General features: G+C 39.5%; 2 protein-coding genes across 5 annotated transcripts in view; one reads left to right on the top strand and one right to left on the bottom strand.

Annotated features, from left to right (window-relative positions):
- LOC122696465 (alpha-fetoprotein-like) overlaps positions 1-14,506 on the top strand; it is a 47,419-nt gene extending 32,913 nt beyond the window's left edge. Inside the window, 2 exon segments of the mRNA XM_043906492.1 lie at positions 5,006-5,138; positions 13,931-14,506. Of these exon segments, the coding sequence (XP_043762427.1) occupies positions 5,006-5,138; positions 13,931-13,975 (178 nt within the window). The 3' untranslated portion in view covers positions 13,976-14,506.
- Positions 14,507-16,647: 2,141 nt separating this feature from the next.
- RASSF6 (Ras association domain family member 6) overlaps positions 16,648-20,949 on the bottom strand; it is a 64,021-nt gene continuing 59,719 nt past the window's right edge. For all 4 annotated transcript variants that reach the window (XM_043906486.1, XM_043906490.1, XM_043906487.1 and 1 more), the window contains one exon: positions 16,648-20,930. In XM_043906486.1, coding sequence (XP_043762421.1) covers positions 20,855-20,930 — 76 coding nt within the window. In that variant the 3' untranslated portion in view covers positions 16,648-20,854. The remainder of the gene's footprint in view (positions 20,931-20,949) is intronic.

Below are 20,949 nucleotides of genomic sequence, written 5' to 3'. Positions count from 1 at the left end.
TGCGCCTTGCTTCCAAATGTCACAGAGTCCCCAGCTATAGAAAAGGCAGCCTTTATATCCGGAGTGTCAAGGAAAGGTAACACGATGCCGATGCCTTTGCTCTAGATCTCATTCCCAGACTTGCATTCTCGTAGTGGGAGCCTTTCCCCCCACTTACCTATCCTGGATCAGTGAGTGTTTCTCCTTGTCTAGATAAGCTGCTTCTGTCTTCTCTGGAAGCTCGGTCGGCCCTCCACTGGTGCCTCTGGGGAAGTGCATGCAGAAGCCCGCTGACCCAGCAGGATTGAGGAGAGCCCAACAGTTGTGTCTGAGGCATAGGTGAGCGAGAGGAGAGAAATTCTGGGGATTGAGACTTGAGGGCTTGGGAGGAGCCAGGCTATGAAGACACCTGGAATCCCCAAAGCTTGTGAGGAAAGAGAAGAAGGGTACCTATGAGGGAGCCTTCCTACCTCCTCTGTCTTCTCTATTATTGTTAAATCTACAGCTAAAATCCTCAGAGAAATTATAAAAATGCTCATCCGTTATTTACTGAGTGAGTAAATGGGTAGATAGGTAAGAAGTTGTGACAATGTACCATTTATTGTGGGAATCAGGGAGAAGGGAGACAACGGTTGGAAACAACCAGTAATTTGAAACAGACCGTTGCAAGTCGTGTTATTACTATAATTATTCATTATCTTTGCCATCATTTGCTGAAATAATTAATATAATTACTCATATTATCTTTGCCATTATGTGCTGCATGCCTCCAGTATGTCAGTTACTGTACTCTGTCTTTTAACATAGTGTAATCTTTGGTCTTCACAAAAACCTTGCAAAGTATTGTTTGTTGTCGTTCAGTCACTAAGTCATGTCTGATTCTCTGCGACTCCATGGACTGTAGCCCACCAGGCTCCTCTGTCCATGGGATTTCCCAGGCCAGAATACTAGAGTGGATTCCATTTCATTTTCCTGGAGATCTTCCCAGACCAGGTATTGAACCCACATCTCCTGCACTGGCAGGCGAATGCTATAGGTGTTCAAATTCTCTTTTTGTAGATGAGGGTCAGGGAGGCCAAGTATCTTCCCCATCATCAGACACACTAGGGAATGGAGGACCTAACTTGAGCCGAAGTTAAGTTTGACTGCAAAGTTTGTGCCCTTTTCATGTCATTGGAAGGAAAGAGAAGTCCAGATTTTGCATGAACTGGCAGTAAACCCTCTGCCCCTCCTATTATGGCTTTGGCTACTTGGAGTTCCGAATTCATAGCAGCCCCAGTAAGTGCTTGGAAATAGGGTAGTTTCACTATGTAGGTACACGTGGTGGTTAGTTTTTATAGCCTGGGACTGAAGCTATCCTGTTCTTTTATAGGTTGGTCAGTGAATTTCAGCATCATGAGCAATACTGAATCTGTGGGAAAATATATTCTGAGACAGAATTCACCAAAATTCCAGTGGGAAATAGCCTATATTTCTCACTTTGAATAATAAATGTGTTAAAAACTGATAATTATTATTCAAAGATAGTATCAACTGTTTTGACTATGCAGCATATGTAATCGCACAGACTTGAGTGATACAGAGACACAGACAGTGTTTCCTCTCAAGTGGGATCAAGTTTATAAGTCTAATGGGAAAGTTGAATATGTGCATCCATCAACTATACTTTAATAAAAAATAATTTAGAAAAAGATCAAATATGTGCAGAACAGTTGGATAGGAAAAGGAATGCTTATACTATTGTATTTCTTTGTAAAATTTTGATATATTTTATTTTTAAAGTAATACGTAATCACTGCAGAAAATTTAGAAAATACAGAAAAGAGAAGAAAATCATGTTACTTTTATTCCAACACTGCAGAAATACCCATAATAAATATATATACAGTGTAAGAGTATAGAATGTCATATATGTATACGAGTGCACACTCCCACTGTTGCCCTCTGTCCATCCATCTATGGTTTGTTTGTTTGTTTGTTTTCCCATTTATTTTTATTAGTTGGAGGCTAATTACTTTACAATATTGTAGTGGGTTTTGTCATACATTGACCTGAATCAGCCGTCTCTGGTTTGAATGCTTAATAATGCGAGCTTTGCACCCTCGTGCTGCTACCTGCTTGCACAGAACTTCAGTTCCAGCAATTATCTCTGAGTCCTCAGGGGAGCGCTTAGGAAACTCCTGTCGCCTCACTCCCCGAATTCTCCAGGCATGATCCTTGGCACCACTCCCGAGCCGCCGGGATCAGCCACGCCCTCCAGGTACCGTCTCCTGTTGAGCAGCAGACTGCATCCCTTTCAAAGGATGACAAAACTACTTTATGTTTTGTTGTTCAGGGAAAAATTAATACCTTCCCCAGACCCCAGGATCGTACTTGTTTAGTCGGGGTCGTGTCAGTGCTGCTTTTGTCTTAATGGTATGCAGGACTTTAGTGAAAGGACTCACTCACCCAGCCCTCTTTCAAAGCGTTATCCTGATTCCACATAGCTCAGAACTGAGTCTAATGGAGGCCCAGCTGGGCAACCGCTGAATTACTCCTGTCTGCTACTGCCCAGCCTTTCTCAATGGGCGGAAGTCTGTGAACCTGACTTCTTGTCTCAGGACAAGTTCTCATAAGTAGCTCTCAATCCTCTGCACTTTCTGAGAGAGACGCTCACTGCACTGGCTTGTTATATTTGCCCAGAACTATACTATTCCCAAGGAGTTGAAACTACTCCTACCAATTCAAAGTGGAGATGACACAGAGCCTTATTTTAAGGTGACAGAGGGCATTACATGAGGTAGCATTTATAAATCATCGGCACATTGTCTGAAACCTAGCAAATATCAGTACACTCAAAAGATGTTGGCTGTTTCACTGTTTTTTTTTTTTTTAATGTAGTTAAAAACTATAATGTACACGTTAGTCTTCAAAACAGCCATTTTAATGGTTTTTTAATATTCTAGTATGTGGGTACAATGGTGACTGAGCAATAAAGAATCTGCCTGCAATTCAGGAGAGGTGAGCTTGATCCCAGAATCGGGAAGATCCCCTGGAGAAGGAAATGGCAACCCACTCCAGTATACTTGGCTGGGAAATCCCATGGACAGAGGAGCCTGGTGGTCTACAGTCCATGGGGTCGCAAAAGAATCAGGTATGACTTAGTGACTAAATGACAACAATACATGGGTACAAATATGAATTTATTCCCTGCTGCTGGGCATGAAAATTGTTTTTAATTTCTAAGTGTCATAAATTGTGACGATGAATATTTTTGTACATATGTCTTTGTCCCCTCTTCTGATTTTTTTTCTAGATTCCCAGGACTTAGAATTAGGAGTTAACATGGAGTTAATTAGAATCTCCTAGTTCTTTGACTGTGTTTTGCTGGTGCTCAGAGGATACAGTGATTGCATGCTTCTTAAGCCCACCTCATATTGTATTAGTAATAGTTTCTGAAAAGAAACTTGGCTTGTGCTTCCTTATTCTTTTCAGCCTTTCCCGTGGTCCACCTTTGTCCATTATCAAGGCGGGGCTAGGATGGAGGTGGGAGAGGGTGGAGCTGAAATGGGAAGATCAGAGGCATGTTCAGAGGGCTATCCAGTTAAGCTAAGTGTCTGTCTGATTGCTTAGATGGGATCAGTGTTCTACGGCCATCTGGCCAGGACTGTTTTTGTGGGTCCCGGGGGCACCACTTGGATGAGCCAAGCCTGGGAGCTGCAGAGGGCCACCTTGGCTTCTCCACTGTTCCCAACTTCACTCCTGCTTCCTGCCTGGGCTGCAGCTTGCTTTGCCCGGCGCCTGCGCTGGTGCCACATCCACACTGGAGACCTCACTGTGGACGACTGCCAGGCAGCAAAGGCTTGGTGGCATCTCAATCCCGGAGTCAGGCGACTCAGAGTCACCTTGCTTGGGGCCAGCTGCCTGCCCTGAGGCCTCAGGGAGAAGAGGGGGTGTCACTGGGCTGCACAGTGAGACTGATGCGGTGCACACCTGCCCTTCTACTGGCTGGTCCTTCTTCTCCATCATCTCTAGCTGATGGCAACTGGCACAAACTGTGTCTGCCAGCCACCCAGGGCAGCCCAGCCTAGAGGTGGGGTGGGGCTGGAGTTCTCTGTCTTGTGATAGAAGACTTGTATAATATCCTCAATTCTGCCTCTTGGTAGAAAAAGCCTAAAATATTAATATTTGTTGGATCCCTGGTTTCGAGTGTCATAGAAATAGCTACTTGAAGCTTTGAGATATTTTTTATTATACCTATTCAAGCACAAATAAGGCCACTAGGTGTTTTCAATTTGAATTTGAAAATGAAGACCAAGCAAAGGTTTTTTTTGGGGGTAAGCAATAAAATATGGATTAAGGTACATTTTCCCTACCCTTCACACCTTGTTTTCTTTGTAGTTAAATCTTTCTTGATCAGAAAAAAAAAAGACAACATATTTTATTAAATAGACAGACACCAGGTTGTAATTTTGAATATTCAAAGTGATTGAATCACTGACATTTATATGGTTGTTGGGAAACTATTCTGTAAGAGACATCTGAATTGACTGTCAAACTACTAAAGTTTCAAATTTGTATATTGGCTTTATCATTAATAACATATAAAGGGCCCACGCAACATCCAGGTGTGTTATTATTTGCAATATTTGTTGGGAAGTTAGTTTTTTAGGATAGACGTTCTTCACAAGAAAATACTATAGGAAAAGCTAATGTATTGTATAACCTATTTTCTACCCAATGTAATAAAAATAGAAAAAAGTATTTGTCCTAGTAATAATTACATAAAGATAATTAAATTTACTATAATAGGTATATTGATGAGATGTGCTTGAATAAAAATGTCGAATAAACATGAAGATGGAGATAGACATTGTGAAAACTGTGAGAACATCAGGTCCTTTGCAGATCCTTTAAGCTTGAGAGTGAGAGCTATGCAAAGGCGTGGGTGGCGTGCAGCTTTCAGTAAGTAAGGCGGGTTTGCAAGCTGGCCTAGACCTCAGTGAGTGCTTATTTTTTTTTTTTTTGCCACTTATTTCTTTTTCAGGCTCCTCAGCAACCTTGTGAAGCAGAAACCGTATGCAGCAGAGATGCAGTTCCAATCAATTATTGTGGATTTTGCTCACCTGGTGGAGATGTGCTGCCAAGCAGAGAAAAGTGAAATGTGTTTCCAAGAAGAGGTATCCCTGTTTCTTTGTTTATTCTCTTAGCACTCTTAGGGGTTATTAAGTTTTAAAAAAAATTCTCTGTTCTAGTCATGAATGGATTGGGAGAAAATCACAGTCTCAGTGGATTGGTGTAACTAAGTATTTTGGTTGAGGGTATACTACTATTTATGTTCATTTGCAGAAACTAGGTGTGTTAGACGTGAAAAGAGATAAACAGAAAGTCATTGACCTCAGATGAACTGAGATGTTTTAGATTGGGGGTGGGTGGAAGAAGGCCGAGCAAGACTCTGGTCATTGTAGAGAAAAGGTGTCCATGGAAATACAGAGAAATTTTAAATAAATAATGGTTTAAAGGCCTGTCTGGGCAAGCTGTAGCTTTGTTTGAGAAATTTCTGGAGGCATAGTCAGAAAGAGTCACTAAAAGTAGTTTGGGGCTTAACTAGGAAACCAGGTAAAAAGGATTGTATTTTCTCAGTGGCAGATCATTAGAATAGGGGGTTGAAGAATAGAAAAAGAAATTACAGTCAGAAAAAAGTATCTCTTTGTGCATATCCACTAAACTGACTACCCGGTGACTGTTTTTATCCATCTAATTACATACAGTTAACAAACAAATGACTTTTCATAAGATGGTAAAGTTGTGTGACTTAAATTTCTAAGAATAACATGGTGATCCTACCATCACTCTGAGGCACAGAAAATTCATGTAAATTCATGGAGGAGACTTGGGATGGCCACTCTCCTGAAGATATGACATGAGAAACAGAAATTTGGTTGTAGTAGATTATAGTATCTGAGTAGAAGACTCCAAGTATATGGTTAAAAAAATATATAATAAAGCAGCCTTTACAGTCCAAACAGGTTGGGGCTAGTTAAGGCTGGGGTTTAGCAATGTCCTAGGGAAACATTTTCACAGGTAACAATTTTCACGAATGCCTTAATTACCTTCAGTGGCTCTTTTCTGGGCTGCCCTCATAGTTCAGTTGGTAAAGAATCCGGTTAGCTCTTTCTACTTTTTCAACTAAACTGTACATGTGCTTATGTTAAAAGTCATATATCTTTAGTCAAAGACAAAGAATTGGTGCTTTTGAATTGTGGTGTGGTGAAGACTCTCGAGGGTCCCTTGGTCTGCCATGAGACCAAACCAGTCAATCCTAAAGGAAATCAATCCTGAATATTCACTGGAAGGACTGATGTTGAAGCTGAAGCTCCTTTACTTTGGCCACATTATGCAAAGAGCTGACTCACTGGAAAAGACCTTGATGCTGGGAAAGATTGAAGGCAAAAAGAGAAGATGGAGGCAGAGGATGAGATGGTTAGATAGCATCACTGATGCAATAGACATGAATTCTGAGCAAAGTCTGGGAGACAGTGAAGGGCAGGGAAGCCTGGTGTGCTGCAGGCCATGGTGTCGCAAAGAGTCAAGACACCACTTAGTGACTGAACTATAGCCATAATCTGAGGCTCAGCTGGTAAAAAAAACCCGCCTCCAATGTGGAAGACCTGGGTTCAATTCCTGGTTTGGGAAGATCCCCTGGAGAAGGGAAAGGCTACCCACTCCAGTATTCTGGCCTGGAGAATTCCATGGACTGTATAGTCCACGGGATCACAAAGAGCTGGACACGACTGAGAGCCTTTCACTTTCACTTTCACAGCCTTGTGAAAAAGGTAGTCAAACTACCGCCCTCTGGCTAACTTAGCTTCACTTCCTGTTCATGTAGATAAGGTTGTGTGGGCACGCAGTCCTGCCCATTTATTTACATGTTGTCTGCAGCTGCTTTTTACAACAGCAGAATTGAGCTGAGTAGTTGTGACAGAGAACTGAATGAACTGCAGATTTCCAAATGTTCTCTGGCTGGTCACAATAAAAACTTTGCTGACTGCCAGACTAGCTGATACACAAAATGAAAGCAGTCACAAATGTCCATTTTTTCATTTTAAAGCCCTTTTACTTTTTGTAAAGTATTTAGAAAATACATCGCTACCTGAGTAACAACAGTAATAATAGCAACTATTATAGTTATTATTATATATCTTATATATAATGTATATATTATAGTTAATAATATTGTAATATCTTTGTATGGGGAAGAAGGTGGTCAAAAAGTACAAACTTGCGATCAGTTACGAGAAAAACAAATGCCAGGGATATGACTTGCAACATGATAAATATGATCAAGGCTTGTTCTTGTTGTTCAATCTCTGAATCCTGTCTGACTCTTTGCAACCCCACGGCCTGCAGCACGCCAGGCTTCCGTTGTCCTTCACGATCTCCCAGAATTTGCTCAAATTCATGTCCATTGAGTCAGTGATGCTACCTAACCATTGCATCCTCTGTCACCCCCTTCTCTTTATGCCTTCAGTCTTTTCCAGCATCAGGGTCTTTTCCAATGAGTCAGCTCATACGCACTTTTTTCAGGAAGGCCTGTACTTAAGAATTCCCTAGAGAATTTTCTTGACATGTTCTTGCTCTTGAACAGGAATACTTCTTGCTGGAACTATTTCACCAACAGCATGATAGGAAGATTTCTGTGTGCTTTTTCCTACACTTTTTGTCAAACAGCAATCTTCAACTTAATGGTTGAAAAGCCCAAATTTCCTCCCTTCCCTCTCTGCTTTAGGATTTCTCCACAAATTAAAGAAGCAAATAAGAGTTATCTGAAGAATATATCATATTAACTGTCATTTGCTAGATTAACTTCTTCAGATAAAAAATGGTTATTATCTGTAATTATGCATCATCTATAAAGCTTCATGATGTTTATCTCCTTATAATTATTCTAAGGCAGTGATTCTGGAATATTTGTGTGCATCAGAGTTGCTTGGAGGGCTCGTTAAAACAAAATCAGTGTTTTCTACTCACAGGATTTCTGATCAATAGATCAATAGATCTGGGGTGGAATCTGACAAGTTCCCAGGAGCTGCTGATGATACTGGTTTGGAGAACATTCGAGGAACCACTTTAGGGTGAAAGTAGATAATCATAAACTAGTCCCCTGTCCCCTCCCAATATTTTCATATATCTAACTCCTAGAGAGAAGTTGGAACCAAGGACAGTAACAAAAATAATGAAGCAATTGAAAAGTAACCTATTTGTGAAAAAAAAAGTGAAAGAATTTGGGGACATTAAATAAAAAAGGTAAGACTGGAATATGAAAAAATAACCTTATGTTATCCGAATCAGTTCAGTTCAGTTCAGTCACTCAGTCGTGTCCGACTCTTTGCAACCCCATGAATTGCAGCACGCCAGGCCTCCCTGTCCATTACCAACTCCCGAAGTTTGCTCAAACTCATGTCCATCGAGTCGGTGATGCCTCCAACTGTCTCATCCTCTGTCGTCCCCTTCTCCTCCTGCTCCTAATCCCTCCCAGCATCAGGGTCTTTTCCAATGAGTCAACTGTTCACATCAGGTGGCCAAAGTATTGCAGTTTCAGCTTCAGCATCAGTCCTTCCAATGAACACGCAGGACTGATCTCTTTTAGGATTGACTGGTTTGATCTCCTTGCTGTCCAAGGGACTCTCAAGAGTCTTCTCCAACACCACAGTTCAAAAGCATCAATTCTTTGGTGCTCAGCTTTCTTCACAGTCCAACTCTCACATCCATACATGACCAATGGAAAAACTATAGCCTTGACTAGATGGACCCTTGTTGGCAGAGTAGTGTCTCTGCTTTTTCATATGCTGCTTAGGTTGGTCATAACTTTCCTTCCAAGGAGTAAGCGTCTTTTAATTTCATGACTGCAGTCACCATCTGCAGTGATTTTGGAGCCCCCCAAAATAAAGTCTGATACTGTTTCCACTGTTTCCCCATCTATTTGCGATGAAGTGATGGGACCAGATGCCATGATCTTAGTTTTCTGAATGTTGAGTTTTAAGCCAACTTTTTCACTCTCCTTTTTTACTTTCATCAAGAGGCTTTTTAGTTCCTCTTCACTTTCTACCATAAGGGTGATGTCATCTGCATATCTGAGGTTATTGATATTTCTCCCGGCAATCTTGATTCAGCTTGTGCTCCCTCCAGCCCAGCGTTTCTCATGATGTACTCTGAATATAAGTTAAATAAGCAGGGTGACAATATACAGCCTTGATGTACTCCTTTTCCTATTTGGAACCAGTCTGTTGTTCCATGTCCAGTTCTAACTGTTGCTTCCTGACCTGCATATAGGTTTCTTAAGAGGCAGGTCAGGTGGTCTGGTAGGCTTAGCCAAAAATATAGGAATATATAATTGAAATAGCTTGGAATCTTATCAGCAAGAATTTGTGTGTCTTTTTGTGTGTTTCTGTTTGTGGAAGAGGCCTTGGTTTGACTGTAGTGCAAAGGAATAATTCCTAGTGGCTTTAGAAGTCTCCAAAGTCCCCAAAGTGAAGTCTGTGTGTGCTCGGTTGTGTCCGATTCTTCGTGACCCCATGGACTTTAGCCCACCAGGCTTCTCTGTCCATGGGATTTTTCAGGGAAGAATACTGGAGTGGGTTGCTGTGCCCTCCTGCAGTGGATCTTCCCAACCCAGGGATGGAATGCGAATCTCCTGTGTCTCCTCCATTGGCAGGTGGATTCTTCACCACTGTGCCACTTTTGAAGCCTTAGAAGTGATGAGGCTTAGCCAATTAGCAGTCTGTAGATTTTCCAGTTAGACTAACTGCTCTGGGGACCTACAAGCATTTTCTTTGTTTTCTTTTCTGAGATTTGAATAGTCAATTATGTGAACCTGTTCTGCCTGCTGAAAGAGAAAGTGGGCAGGCTTGAAGATTGCCCTTCTAGCTAGGACTGGTGGGAAGATAAAACATTTTTAGGCAAGATGGAAGACATTCTGAGAAGTAAACCAGAATGCAGGAAAATTCTAAGGAGAAAAAAGTGAGCCGAAGTTAATGTTGGAGTGTCGATAAGAATAAGAATGAAACAAAAAGAAGGAATGAAATAAGAAACTCAGCCATACAAGGTGAATTTGGATCTTCCAAAGAAAAGGACTCTCATATTTCATGAGGTAATAATGTGAATTGCAGACAGCAGCAGTTTTAAGAAGAAAACTACTCAGGTCAGTGGGGGATGATAATTATAGCCTGAGATAATTATCTGTCAGCCAACGGAATATAACATAGAAGAAAGTTAACAAGAATTAGCAGAAATTTGGGCAGATTGAAATGATGGTTTGAAAATAATACATGAAATTTAATAATAAAAAAAGCAATATTCTGCTTTTAGTTGCGACTCAATACAAGTTTATGTAAAAGACTTGCTGTTTTAAGTAGCCTATGCTTAAAATTTGATGGGTCTACTATTAAAGCTACTGCAATCCTGGGATGCATTTCTGGAGAAAAAGCAAGGATCAGAGTAAGCAATGTGATATCTCTATTATATGGATCAAGTCATTCTGGGATACTGTATTTAGCTTCTTTTGATACATTAAACAATTTTTGAAAATTACATAATACATGAACACGAGTGGGGCAAAAGTTCAGACAGAAAAGCAGGGTACATTTCCTGTTCCCAAAAGATAAGCAATTTAAATCTTTACTTTTAGTACTCCTAGTGGTTAGCGTTATTACTTTAGTAGCTTCTTAAAATATTGATATCACTTAAAGAATATAGTGTGTTTATGCTGACTTCAACAATACCACTAGTAGACTTTCAATATTTTTAAGTAAAGTATTTTTCTTTTATTGATTATATTCTTCCTTGGTCTTTACACTTCAGTCAGCATATAGTGATTTTTCACAACATATTTAATGTCTAAATTTCCTTTGATTTCTTTGCCAGCTTTTCTTTTTAAAGCTATGCCATTATTTCCACTTGCTCTAGGTTTGTTAATCCTGCTTTGTAAATGCAAGGTGTATGCATGCTAAGTTACTTTAGTTGTGTCTGATCTTTGTGACTCCATGGACTGTAGCCTGCCTGGCTCTATCCATGGGATTCTCCAAGCAAGAATACTGGAGTGGGTTGCCATGCCCTTCTCCAAAGTGTAAGGTGTATATACTTTGTCAATAGGTTGATGCTAAAACCTGGAAACCAGTAAATAGGACATTCAATAGTGCGTTTAACTTGAATGTTTTTTTACAGCCATACGATGAATGGGTTGACCAAAAGTTCAATGACTTATCCTGTATGGCTTAAAAAATACCAAGATTGAATGGAGTTTTTTTTTTTTTCTTACTGTCAACTGCAAAAAATATGCCACATTTGCTTAGTTTTACATATTTGGACTATGATTTCCTCCTACGTATTTCTTTCTTGAGAGGTTCTAATTACCTTTCTTTTTCCATGTTGACAAGCAAAGCATCTGCTTTCATCACACCCCTAAGTTGTAGCAGTTCTTAACCACACAGTTGTTGAAAAGTCCTCTGGCTTAATCTTTCAGTTTGGACCTAGTTATTTCTAGAACTGACTATCCATGGAAAATGTCTTCCCAGTGTAACTTAGGGTAAAATGGACTATTTCTAAAATTCCATTTTGTAATTTTTTCTTGGATTATTTTCAGTTTTTTCTGGTCTAAATTCTAAAGTGTGTATGTATTTATGTATGTTTTCAGGATGGGCATCCAGGAGAAAAACTTTTGGGGTCCTTATGTGTTTAAATCATTATTTTATCCATATATTTACACAGTTTTTTTTTTTTAGCTTGTATGTTAGTTTGAATTCTTTAGCTGTAAATAATAGGGTCAGTAAAAAATAGTATATTGAAAAGATAGTAGTGACTTCTGGAATCTTTAGGAAGCTTTAAAAAATGGCCTGAGCAGCAGATAAAAACCAAAGTATCTCAGAAATCAGTGACTTTCTGGTCTTTTACTGCTGGAATATCTCTTCATGTTGCTATTCTGAGCTCCTGTCTCTGCATTTTGAGATGTTGATTAATATCATATCAATAACTTTGTTTTTCAGAACTTTGTCAATAGCTCTTACTTTGATGGTGGATTTTTCAATAGGCTTTATTCTTTCTGGTATATTGCTACTATTATTGAATTGGGGTTTCAAAAGAGATGAAAGGATGTTGGAAAATTGTTATACTCTGGTATATCTAGAATGTAGAGAATCTTGAAAAACATGTCATAGGATGTGGAGAAATAGACTAGCAATATTTATTTCAAAGTTCAGATGAATGATAGGTTAGTAGTCTCCTATATGGACAACATACCGACTGGGAGAAAAATGTTTGCAAACAATGCTACTGACAAGGGATTAATTCCCAAAATATACAAACAGCTCATTCAGCTTCATATCAAAAGACCAAACAACCCAATCGAAAAATGAGCAGAAGACCTAAATAGATATTTCTCCAAAGAAGACATACAGATGGCTAGCTGGCACATGAAAAGATGCTCAATATTGCTAATCATGAGAGAAATGTAAATCAAAGCTACAGTGAGGTGTCATCTCACACCACTCAGAATGGCCCTCATTAAAAACTCTACGAATAAATGCTGGAGAGAGAACAAAGGAGCCCTCCCTCACAGTTGGTGGGAATGTAAGTTGGTGCAGCCACTATAAAAAATTAAAAATAGACCTACCATGACCCACAATCCCACTCCTGGGCATATATCTAGAAAAAAATGGAAACTCTAATTTTTCAAAGATACATGCACCGCAGTTCGTAGCAGCACTATTTACAATAGCCAGGACATGGAAGCAACATAAATGCCCACTAACAGATGAATGGATAAAGGATATATATACACACACACACACACACACACACACAATGGAATGTTACTCAGTCATAAAAAGAGTGAAGTGATGCCATTTGCAGCAACATGGACGGACTAGAAATTATCATTCGAGGTGAAGTAAGTCAGACAGAGAAAGACAAATAGTGTACTGTATCACTTCTATGTGAAGTCTAAAAAATGATATAACTGAATGTATTTCCTAAAGAGAAATAGACTCACAGACACAGAAAACAAACTTAATGATTGCCAGAGGGGAGAGTAGGGGGTGGAAGGAGATAAACTAGGCGTTCTGGATTAATATATACATATTACTGTGTATAAAATAGATAAACAAGGACCTATGTATAGCACAGGGAACTATATTCAGTGTATTGTAATAACTTATAATGGAAAAGAATATTAAGACAAATAAATAGGAGAACTTCTCTGGTGGTTCAGTGACTAAGACTCTGTACTCCCAATGCAGGGGGCCTGGTTTCAATCTCTGGTCAGGGAACTAGACCCCACATGCTACAACTGAGAATTTGCATGCCGCAATGAAGATCAAAGATCCTTTGTGCTCCAATTAAGATCTGGCAAGCCAAATAAATAAATAAATATTTTAAAAAGATACATGTGTTTGTACGTACACACACACACACACACACACACACACACACACATGATCCCCCAGAGAAGAAAATGGCAACCTACTCCAGTATTTTTGCCTGGAGAATTCCATGGACAGAGGAGACTGGCAAGGTGCAGTCTATGGGGTTGCCAAGAGCTGGACACAACTCAGCGACTGAGTACGTATGCAATATGGGATTACCCTAGCGCTGTTTTAAAATGCAGTGGGAAGCTGATGATTGTGCATTTTTACTCTGCAGCAAAAGAGTGCCATACTTTAGTGAGAAGGAAGCAAATTTTTATTTATGCCATATCTGGGGTCTTGAACATAGATGTCATTGCAGTGAATTAAGTCCTTAAGCTAAGGGACTAGGTCTATGAGCAATTCTATTCTAAGACCTTGAGTGGTGGGCATATTAGAACATAGCTCATGCAACAGGGAAATCTTAAAGATTTTCTATTTGGGGATCAGAGCTGTTTAGCTGTTTTCTCTTTCTCACAGATGTGCTTATTTGCCTTTTTTTTTTTTTTTTTTAGGGGTCCAAACTGATCGAAAAGTGCCAGCTTCTTTTGGGAGGCTAAATGATTCCAGAAAATGTCATCATAGGGTCTTTGTTGAGACCTGCATTTTGTTTTTCATGAATAATGAAATGCATGTTTAATACTCAGAATAAAAATCAATAGTGTCAGTTTTCATCCACTCACAATGCTACCCAAGAAGGCTAGCCAATCTATACTAAATCTCTAGTTTCTTACTCAGCAGAGAAATCTGTTTATTCCAACTCTTGTGCAAACTCCTTTCTTCTCTTAAACTTTCTACTTCTCAGAAGCAGCAATGGAAATATGAACTCAAGGGTGGGGAGGGGGGTTGTGTGGCTTTCAAAGGTCTCAGGTGGATATAATGGGCAGCCACATGCCACATCAAGCTGGAACCTGGCTGCTGGATTTCTGGAATGAAAAAGATCCAAAGTGCCACTTAGGGTTTCTATCCATACCACTACTGAAAATGATTATTGATGAGCTGAATGAAATGGTTTTGTAAGAAAGTTACTTTTGTAACAGTATTCTCGCTCATCTTTACCCTAGATATGTGATGCTGACATTGTCACCAAGGAATCCCAATATATTCGTATTAACATGAACTTTCACTGATGATGTGTACCAGCAGTTTTTTACCCCAGAACTCCTGGGAGAAAGACATAAGGAACTTATTCTTTGGGCTTAGTTTTCCAGATTGTTTTTTGTGTAATTAAGTAAAAAAAAAAAAAAGCAGTGATATTTTAGTGCTTACTAAATGAACGATTTTGATTAGAGAAAATGTTTAATGCTCTTTTCAGTGCTCTACACTTGATTTCGGTTTTTCCTCATTCCAGTAATTTCAATGTGTTCATATATATATTAGCAAATTAAGTCCAAAAAACATCAAAGTATCTATTATGTTCAATAAATTGTGGTAGGTATTGCAAGGAATGATATGAATATGATATGACCAGATCACTAATGAATTTAAACAAGATATAATCACATGAGGAATTGTAATAATGGGCAGATTTCACATTTCCAGTGTCACAAGAGCTAACTGATAAGGTAGAACCCAGGGGTTTGAGATCACACATTATCCCAGAGACCAGGAAAGTTCATGGAAGGAGTGACCCTGGCCAGTGACTAGAAAATGCACGTGGTGGGTTTGAAGACAAGAGTAAAGTAGTAAGACTCAGTGAAAGCCTAGGTTACAATGCAGGGTGGGAACAATTGTAGCTTAGTTACAACAATTAAAAGTATTAGTATATCAGTTGTGTCCAACTCTTTGGCACCCCATGGACTGTAGCCTGCCAGGCTCCTCCATCCATGTAATTCTCCAGGCAGAATACTGGGGTACCCATTCCCTTCTCCAGGGCTTCTTCCTGACCCAGGGATTGAACCTGGGTTTCCCATATTACAGGTAGATTCTTTACTGTCTGAGGCACCAGGGAAGCCTAGTTATAACAATAGCTAGTATTTATCATACACTTCTTACATGCAAAGTGCCAGCCTTCAAATGTATTATTCCTGTAACTTCTAAACTGTATAATGAAGTAGGTACTGTTATTTCTTTATTACAAATGAAGACAGACAGACTGCCATTTGAAGGTGTGTAGTGTAGGGTGAAGCCATGTACTCTTGTGGTTAATAGTGCGGATTCTGGAGCTGTAGAACCAAGGATTCTAGAGCCTTGGTCTTCTACTAAAGAGTTTAGCAAAACTCCTAACCTCTCCATGACTTACTTTCCTCATCTTTACAGTTGGATTTAAAGGTTAATTTCTTCTTGGAAGTGTAATAAATGTTAAATGAGTTGAACTATGGAAGGCACTTAAACTAGTGCTTGACAAAGGCTAAGTGAGGTTAGTGTGAACAATATGAAACTGTTGCCTTTGTAGGCCAAATATGGACAGTTTCAAGTCTCAGTCTACTAGGTTAGCTGTTATTTAGAAGACAAACGGATGCTGTTGAAGGGTTTTGGCCTCTTGAATTGCATCCTATTCCTTTCTTTCCTTTCACATGTAGATATCTCAATATAATAGATACATCTGCCATCTTTTCCACCTCATCAACTGCCTTGCAAATGTAATTCTTTCTCCTTCAGTGCTTGAAGCCATGTGGAAAAACCCTAAACAAAATTCCATAGTAACACTGCCTAACTGTATATTTCATACTGCCAGGAGATAATAAAATACACCACCATATTAGAGAATAACCATTTGAAAAGTTTCTATATATTTTTAGCTACTAGATCAGATTTGTGAAAAAGGAAGCATACTTACAGGGGATTTTATAAAAATATTTTAGACAATTTATTCACTCATTCTTTTATTCATTCATTAATTTATTCACTTCTTTGATTGATTGAGCACATCCTATACAAAGGACAAAATATTAAATACGGCAAACTATACAAAGATGAATGTGACAGGACCTCTACCATTAATCAGTTTAACATTATCTAGAACTGAATTTGAACTAATATGTAACTGGTAGTGAAATATTTGGACCATTTAAAACAAAGATGCATAGTTCTGTTACAAAAGCTTATATTCTTGAATGACAGAAAGATGTCTTTGAAATGAACAGACTTTCGTCTCAGAAATTGTTATCAGTTACCTATTGTTATGTAACAACTTATCCTAAAATGTAGCAGGATATTACAACAAACATTTTGTATCTCACACATTTTCTGAGGATCAAGAATCCAGGAGTGGTTTAGCTGGTATTTTCTCTTTGTTTTGGCTCAGGTCTCTCATGAGGTTGTAGGCAAGCTCTTAGACAGGGCTGCAGTCATCTGAAGGCTTGACTGGGGTGAGTGGATGGCCCACTCACATGGCTGTGGACTGTGGAGGGGACGCCTCAATTCCTCGCTGGCTTTTGGCAGAAGGACTCGGTTCCTGCCATAGGCCTTTCCCCAGGGCTTCTCTGGATGTGGCAGTTGGCACCCCCAGAGCAAGCAATCCAAGAGAAGAAGCAAGGAGGACACCGCAGTGACTTTTATGACCCAGTCTCCCCGAGCGACAGCTGGCACCCGTGCTCTCCTCTGCTCCTTAAAAGTGGGTCACTAAGTCCATCCCATTGGCAAGGTGAGGAGGATTAGACTCAGTCTCTGAAAGGCGGAGTATCAAAGCCTTCACAGACATATTCAAAACTACCACTGCAGTGATGTTAATGTCTCACTTGAATAGCTTATTTGCCTTTTGTTGCATCTAATAGAACTCTGTGATTGCATGTACTTGCTACTTTTTTGTTGGTAACTTTTTAATCATACATTTTCTATTTCCTGGTTTAAAAAGTAATACATGTTCATTATAAATTATTTAATAAGATAAACAAATATGAAAAATATGAATCACCCATACCTTATTCTACAAACCAGATACAACCACATTTAACATGCTTTTGGTTTGTAGTATATATACTACATACATACATGTATATATACAATAATAGTATATATTCATATAAAAACATCTATATTATCTTATAGATAGCACACTTTTGGATATTTGTATCTATATTCTTATCTTAACATAAGGAGAATTTACTCTTATAATTAAAATTTATTAGAAAATAATTCTAAGAGCTGCATTACATTCTATGGGTAAATGTTTTTCCTTCTTTAATCTTTTTTTCTATTTTTGAACATTAGGCTATTTACTTCCTTTTATCACAATAAATAACAGTCATCTTTACATAGTGTCTTTGTACATCTGATTATTTTCGTATAAGTAATTTTACTTATACGTAAGTATATATAAGTAAGTTTACGTAAGTATAAGTAAGTAATTTTACCCTACAAGTAAAATTATAGGGTGAACTTACTACTAAATTTGCTCTCAAGGAAAGTTATATTCATTTATTTCTCTTTTGTTGTTTAGTCGCTAAGTCATGTCTGACTCTTTTTATGACCCCATGGACTGTAGCCCACCAGGTTCCTCTGTCCATGGAATTTCCCAGGCAAGAATACTGGAGTGGGTTGCTATTTCCTTCTCCAGGGGATATTCCCAACCCAAAGATCAAACCCAGGTGTCCTGCATTAGCAGACAGATTTTTTGCCACTGAGCCAGCAGTCTAAGTACCGAGTACAGTACATCTCACTGTAATTTGTTGAGTATTTAATATTATCTTTTTTCATCTTTTTAATAGACCAATTTCACTTTCTTTGCATTTTGTTGACATACCAGTTATTTTATTGCCTCTCTGCTACAAATTCACTTTTTGTTGTTGGCTCTGTGAAACTGGACGTGGAAACCATTATTTATTTTCAGGCTAGGCTTTACTGGGGCCCCAGCTGCCGCAGGAGAGAGCATGGAAATACGCTTCCTTTGCAGCCTACACGATATCATGCTTCGCCAGTAGAGGGCGCTGGAGAAGCACAGTAGGAGGAGGCAGGTCTTTCCTGATTCGTAGGGGCTGGCATGCCAGGTTCCCGGGAAGCTGACTTTCTTCCTCCGGGGCTCCTCCCAGAATGGTTTCTTCAGCGCTAGTTGCCTGTGGGTGCAGCTTCCTTTAGCATTTGCTCCCGCAACCCGTTTTGTAGCTCTTGATTTGGTTTGCGGTGGCACAGCCTGGAGCCCCTGACAGTCCTGGGCTCTAACGCAGATCATGCCTCTCCACACCTTTTCACCTTGGTGCTCGCTCCCAGAGAGTGCTCTGTGGGGCTGACCACCCAGTAAGCCACTTGCCCCATCTCTGTCCCACGCAGCCTCAAAGATGCCACAGCCCACGGCATGCATAGAGATGTACTAGGTTCCTGCGGAGATGGTTCCCGCAGCTCACAGTCCCAGCAGCACTGGCGGCAGCGCCCCTGGCTTCATCGGGGTGCCCACCCCTCAGCCTCAGCCTACCTGGGCCCCAGACTCTGTCTCCTGCACCCCTCCAGACGCCGACACTGTGTGATCTGGCCTTGTGCCCACAGAGAAGCCCCTGCGCTCACTTGCCCACTAGCTCCACACTCCAGAGGGTTGCTCCTGCTTATCCTATGGCTGTGGCCCGGCTGAGTCCTGGGAGCAGAGCACGTTTCCTCTATGCGATGGGCTGCAGCCACACCTTCTTCAGTGCATTTCAACTCCTTCCTCCAAGCTTCTCCTTAGCTGGGTATTCTTCCTCAGACTAGGGTACCTTTTAGAGTTCCCTTTCCATTTTTATAGTTACTTTCCTATTATCACAGCTAAATAGTTCTTTATATGAAATTATAACCCCCATTTAAATGACTGTGTGGTTTCTGTCTCCTCCTCAGACACAGACTAATACCACAGATCACTATTAAGATACAACTTTTCCCACACACTTAGTAGCTATTTGCATTTTCTCTTCTGCAATTTTACTTTTCAACCCATGTGTCTTACTTGTTATTTTTTTTTTCCATTTTGTAGACTTTCAAGATATTAAAGATGGATCTTTTGTCATGTTTATGGCAGGTACTTGAGACTACTTTAAATAAGTATACTGAGCTTTAACCACTACATTTGCTTTATTTTAGTGAGTTGAGACTTTCTTATTAACTCACAGATAAAAGGATAAAGATGCAAGCCACTATCTTTTTTTTTTTTTTTTTTGCAAGCCACTATCTTATTCAATAAAGGAGATTTCCTAGGACTCAAAAGTTCATAGCACACTTTTACTTTCGTCCAGTTTGGGATCTGGTGACACTGGGAAGTAATACTTTTGTCTTAAACATGTTTCATATTTTGATAACTGATCTTCCAACTGGATTTACTACACTCAACCTTATCTTATAGTATGTGTAATACAATCAATTTAATCCAATGCTTATTCAGTTCAGTTCAGTCACTCAGTCATGTCCGACTGTTTGCAACCCCATGGACTCCAGCATGCCAGGCCTCCCTGTCCATCACCAACTCCTGGAGTTTACTCAAATTCATGTCCATTGAGTCAGTGAGTCCATTGAGTCCCACGCTTATGAGGAATGCAAGTAGAAATAGAATGGAAAAAAGCTGCATAAATCTCGGTTTTAATACAGAGTTCATAAGTAAAATCACAGGTGATGCTTGTGGCATTCTCAATGCTTTTTCAGACTGGTGAAGTGGACTTGAAGGACCCTGAGCCCTGTCTTGTAAATGAGTTATTCTGGAGAAAAAGATCAGAGCTCCAGATTTCCTGCCCAACTTCAGATCCCACAGCTTCGCATTATCTTCTGTATTCATTCAGCAACAAATGGTTATCATGGGTCAAGTCTTAGCCTAGCTGATGAAATACCTTAAATCTCTATGATATGTTTGCTTGGAAAAATAAAGAAAATTAGTTCAATTGACTTAAGAAAAATCTTAAGAACACTTTTGACATTCATCAGTAGAACAGAGAGGGGAAAAAAGAAGGGCTCAGGTTGAGAGAATTATGATCTGGATTTCTTAACAGAGTCCATAATGTTTTCTGTCCCAAAGGACAGGTAGCTCTGATGTTATAGATAGCTCGAAGGACTGAAAGACACTCCTAGGTTTTATGAAAAGGCTAGAGTTTAAGGAACTGTGAAATACCATCACCATCAGATTTCTTGGTGGGATAATAATGTGCTGATATTTTATTTCAAGAGCTGGAAGCTATTACTTCTGAATCATTTCTGAGAGCTAGTTGATGATAGTTCTCTTGACAGTTGAAGTTAAATATGCTTAAGCCACATGGTATCTGAAGATACCATGTAAATTCAAGTTCACTGAGTGTTTTACTCTAAAACCTATTTGGAATACATAGTATCCAAGCTTATTTTAGTTACTGAAACTAAATTCAAGTTTCTTTCAGTCCAACTGTGAATCCTACCTAACCTCTTCACTTCAGAGAGAAACAGGCCTTACATTCAATTTCCTATAGATTCAAGTTCACATACTTTTTTAAAAAATGCAAGTATAGAATTTATGCACTGAAATAGTACTAAAACCCAATTTTGTTCAAGTGTCTTAGCAATGGTGACCTGTACTGCTAAACTGTTGTCTCTGTTTTTATTACCCGTTTATTTCGAAGATATTTCAATATGATTGCCTTTTCTGCACTGAATCTGAAAATAAGGAGAAAAA

The sequence above is a fragment of the Cervus elaphus genome, chromosome 6 (assembly GCF_910594005.1).
Source record: "Cervus elaphus chromosome 6, mCerEla1.1, whole genome shotgun sequence".
Lineage (NCBI taxonomy): Eukaryota > Metazoa > Chordata > Mammalia > Artiodactyla > Cervidae > Cervus > Cervus elaphus.
This window is presented reverse-complemented; position numbering and strand designations above follow the sequence as displayed.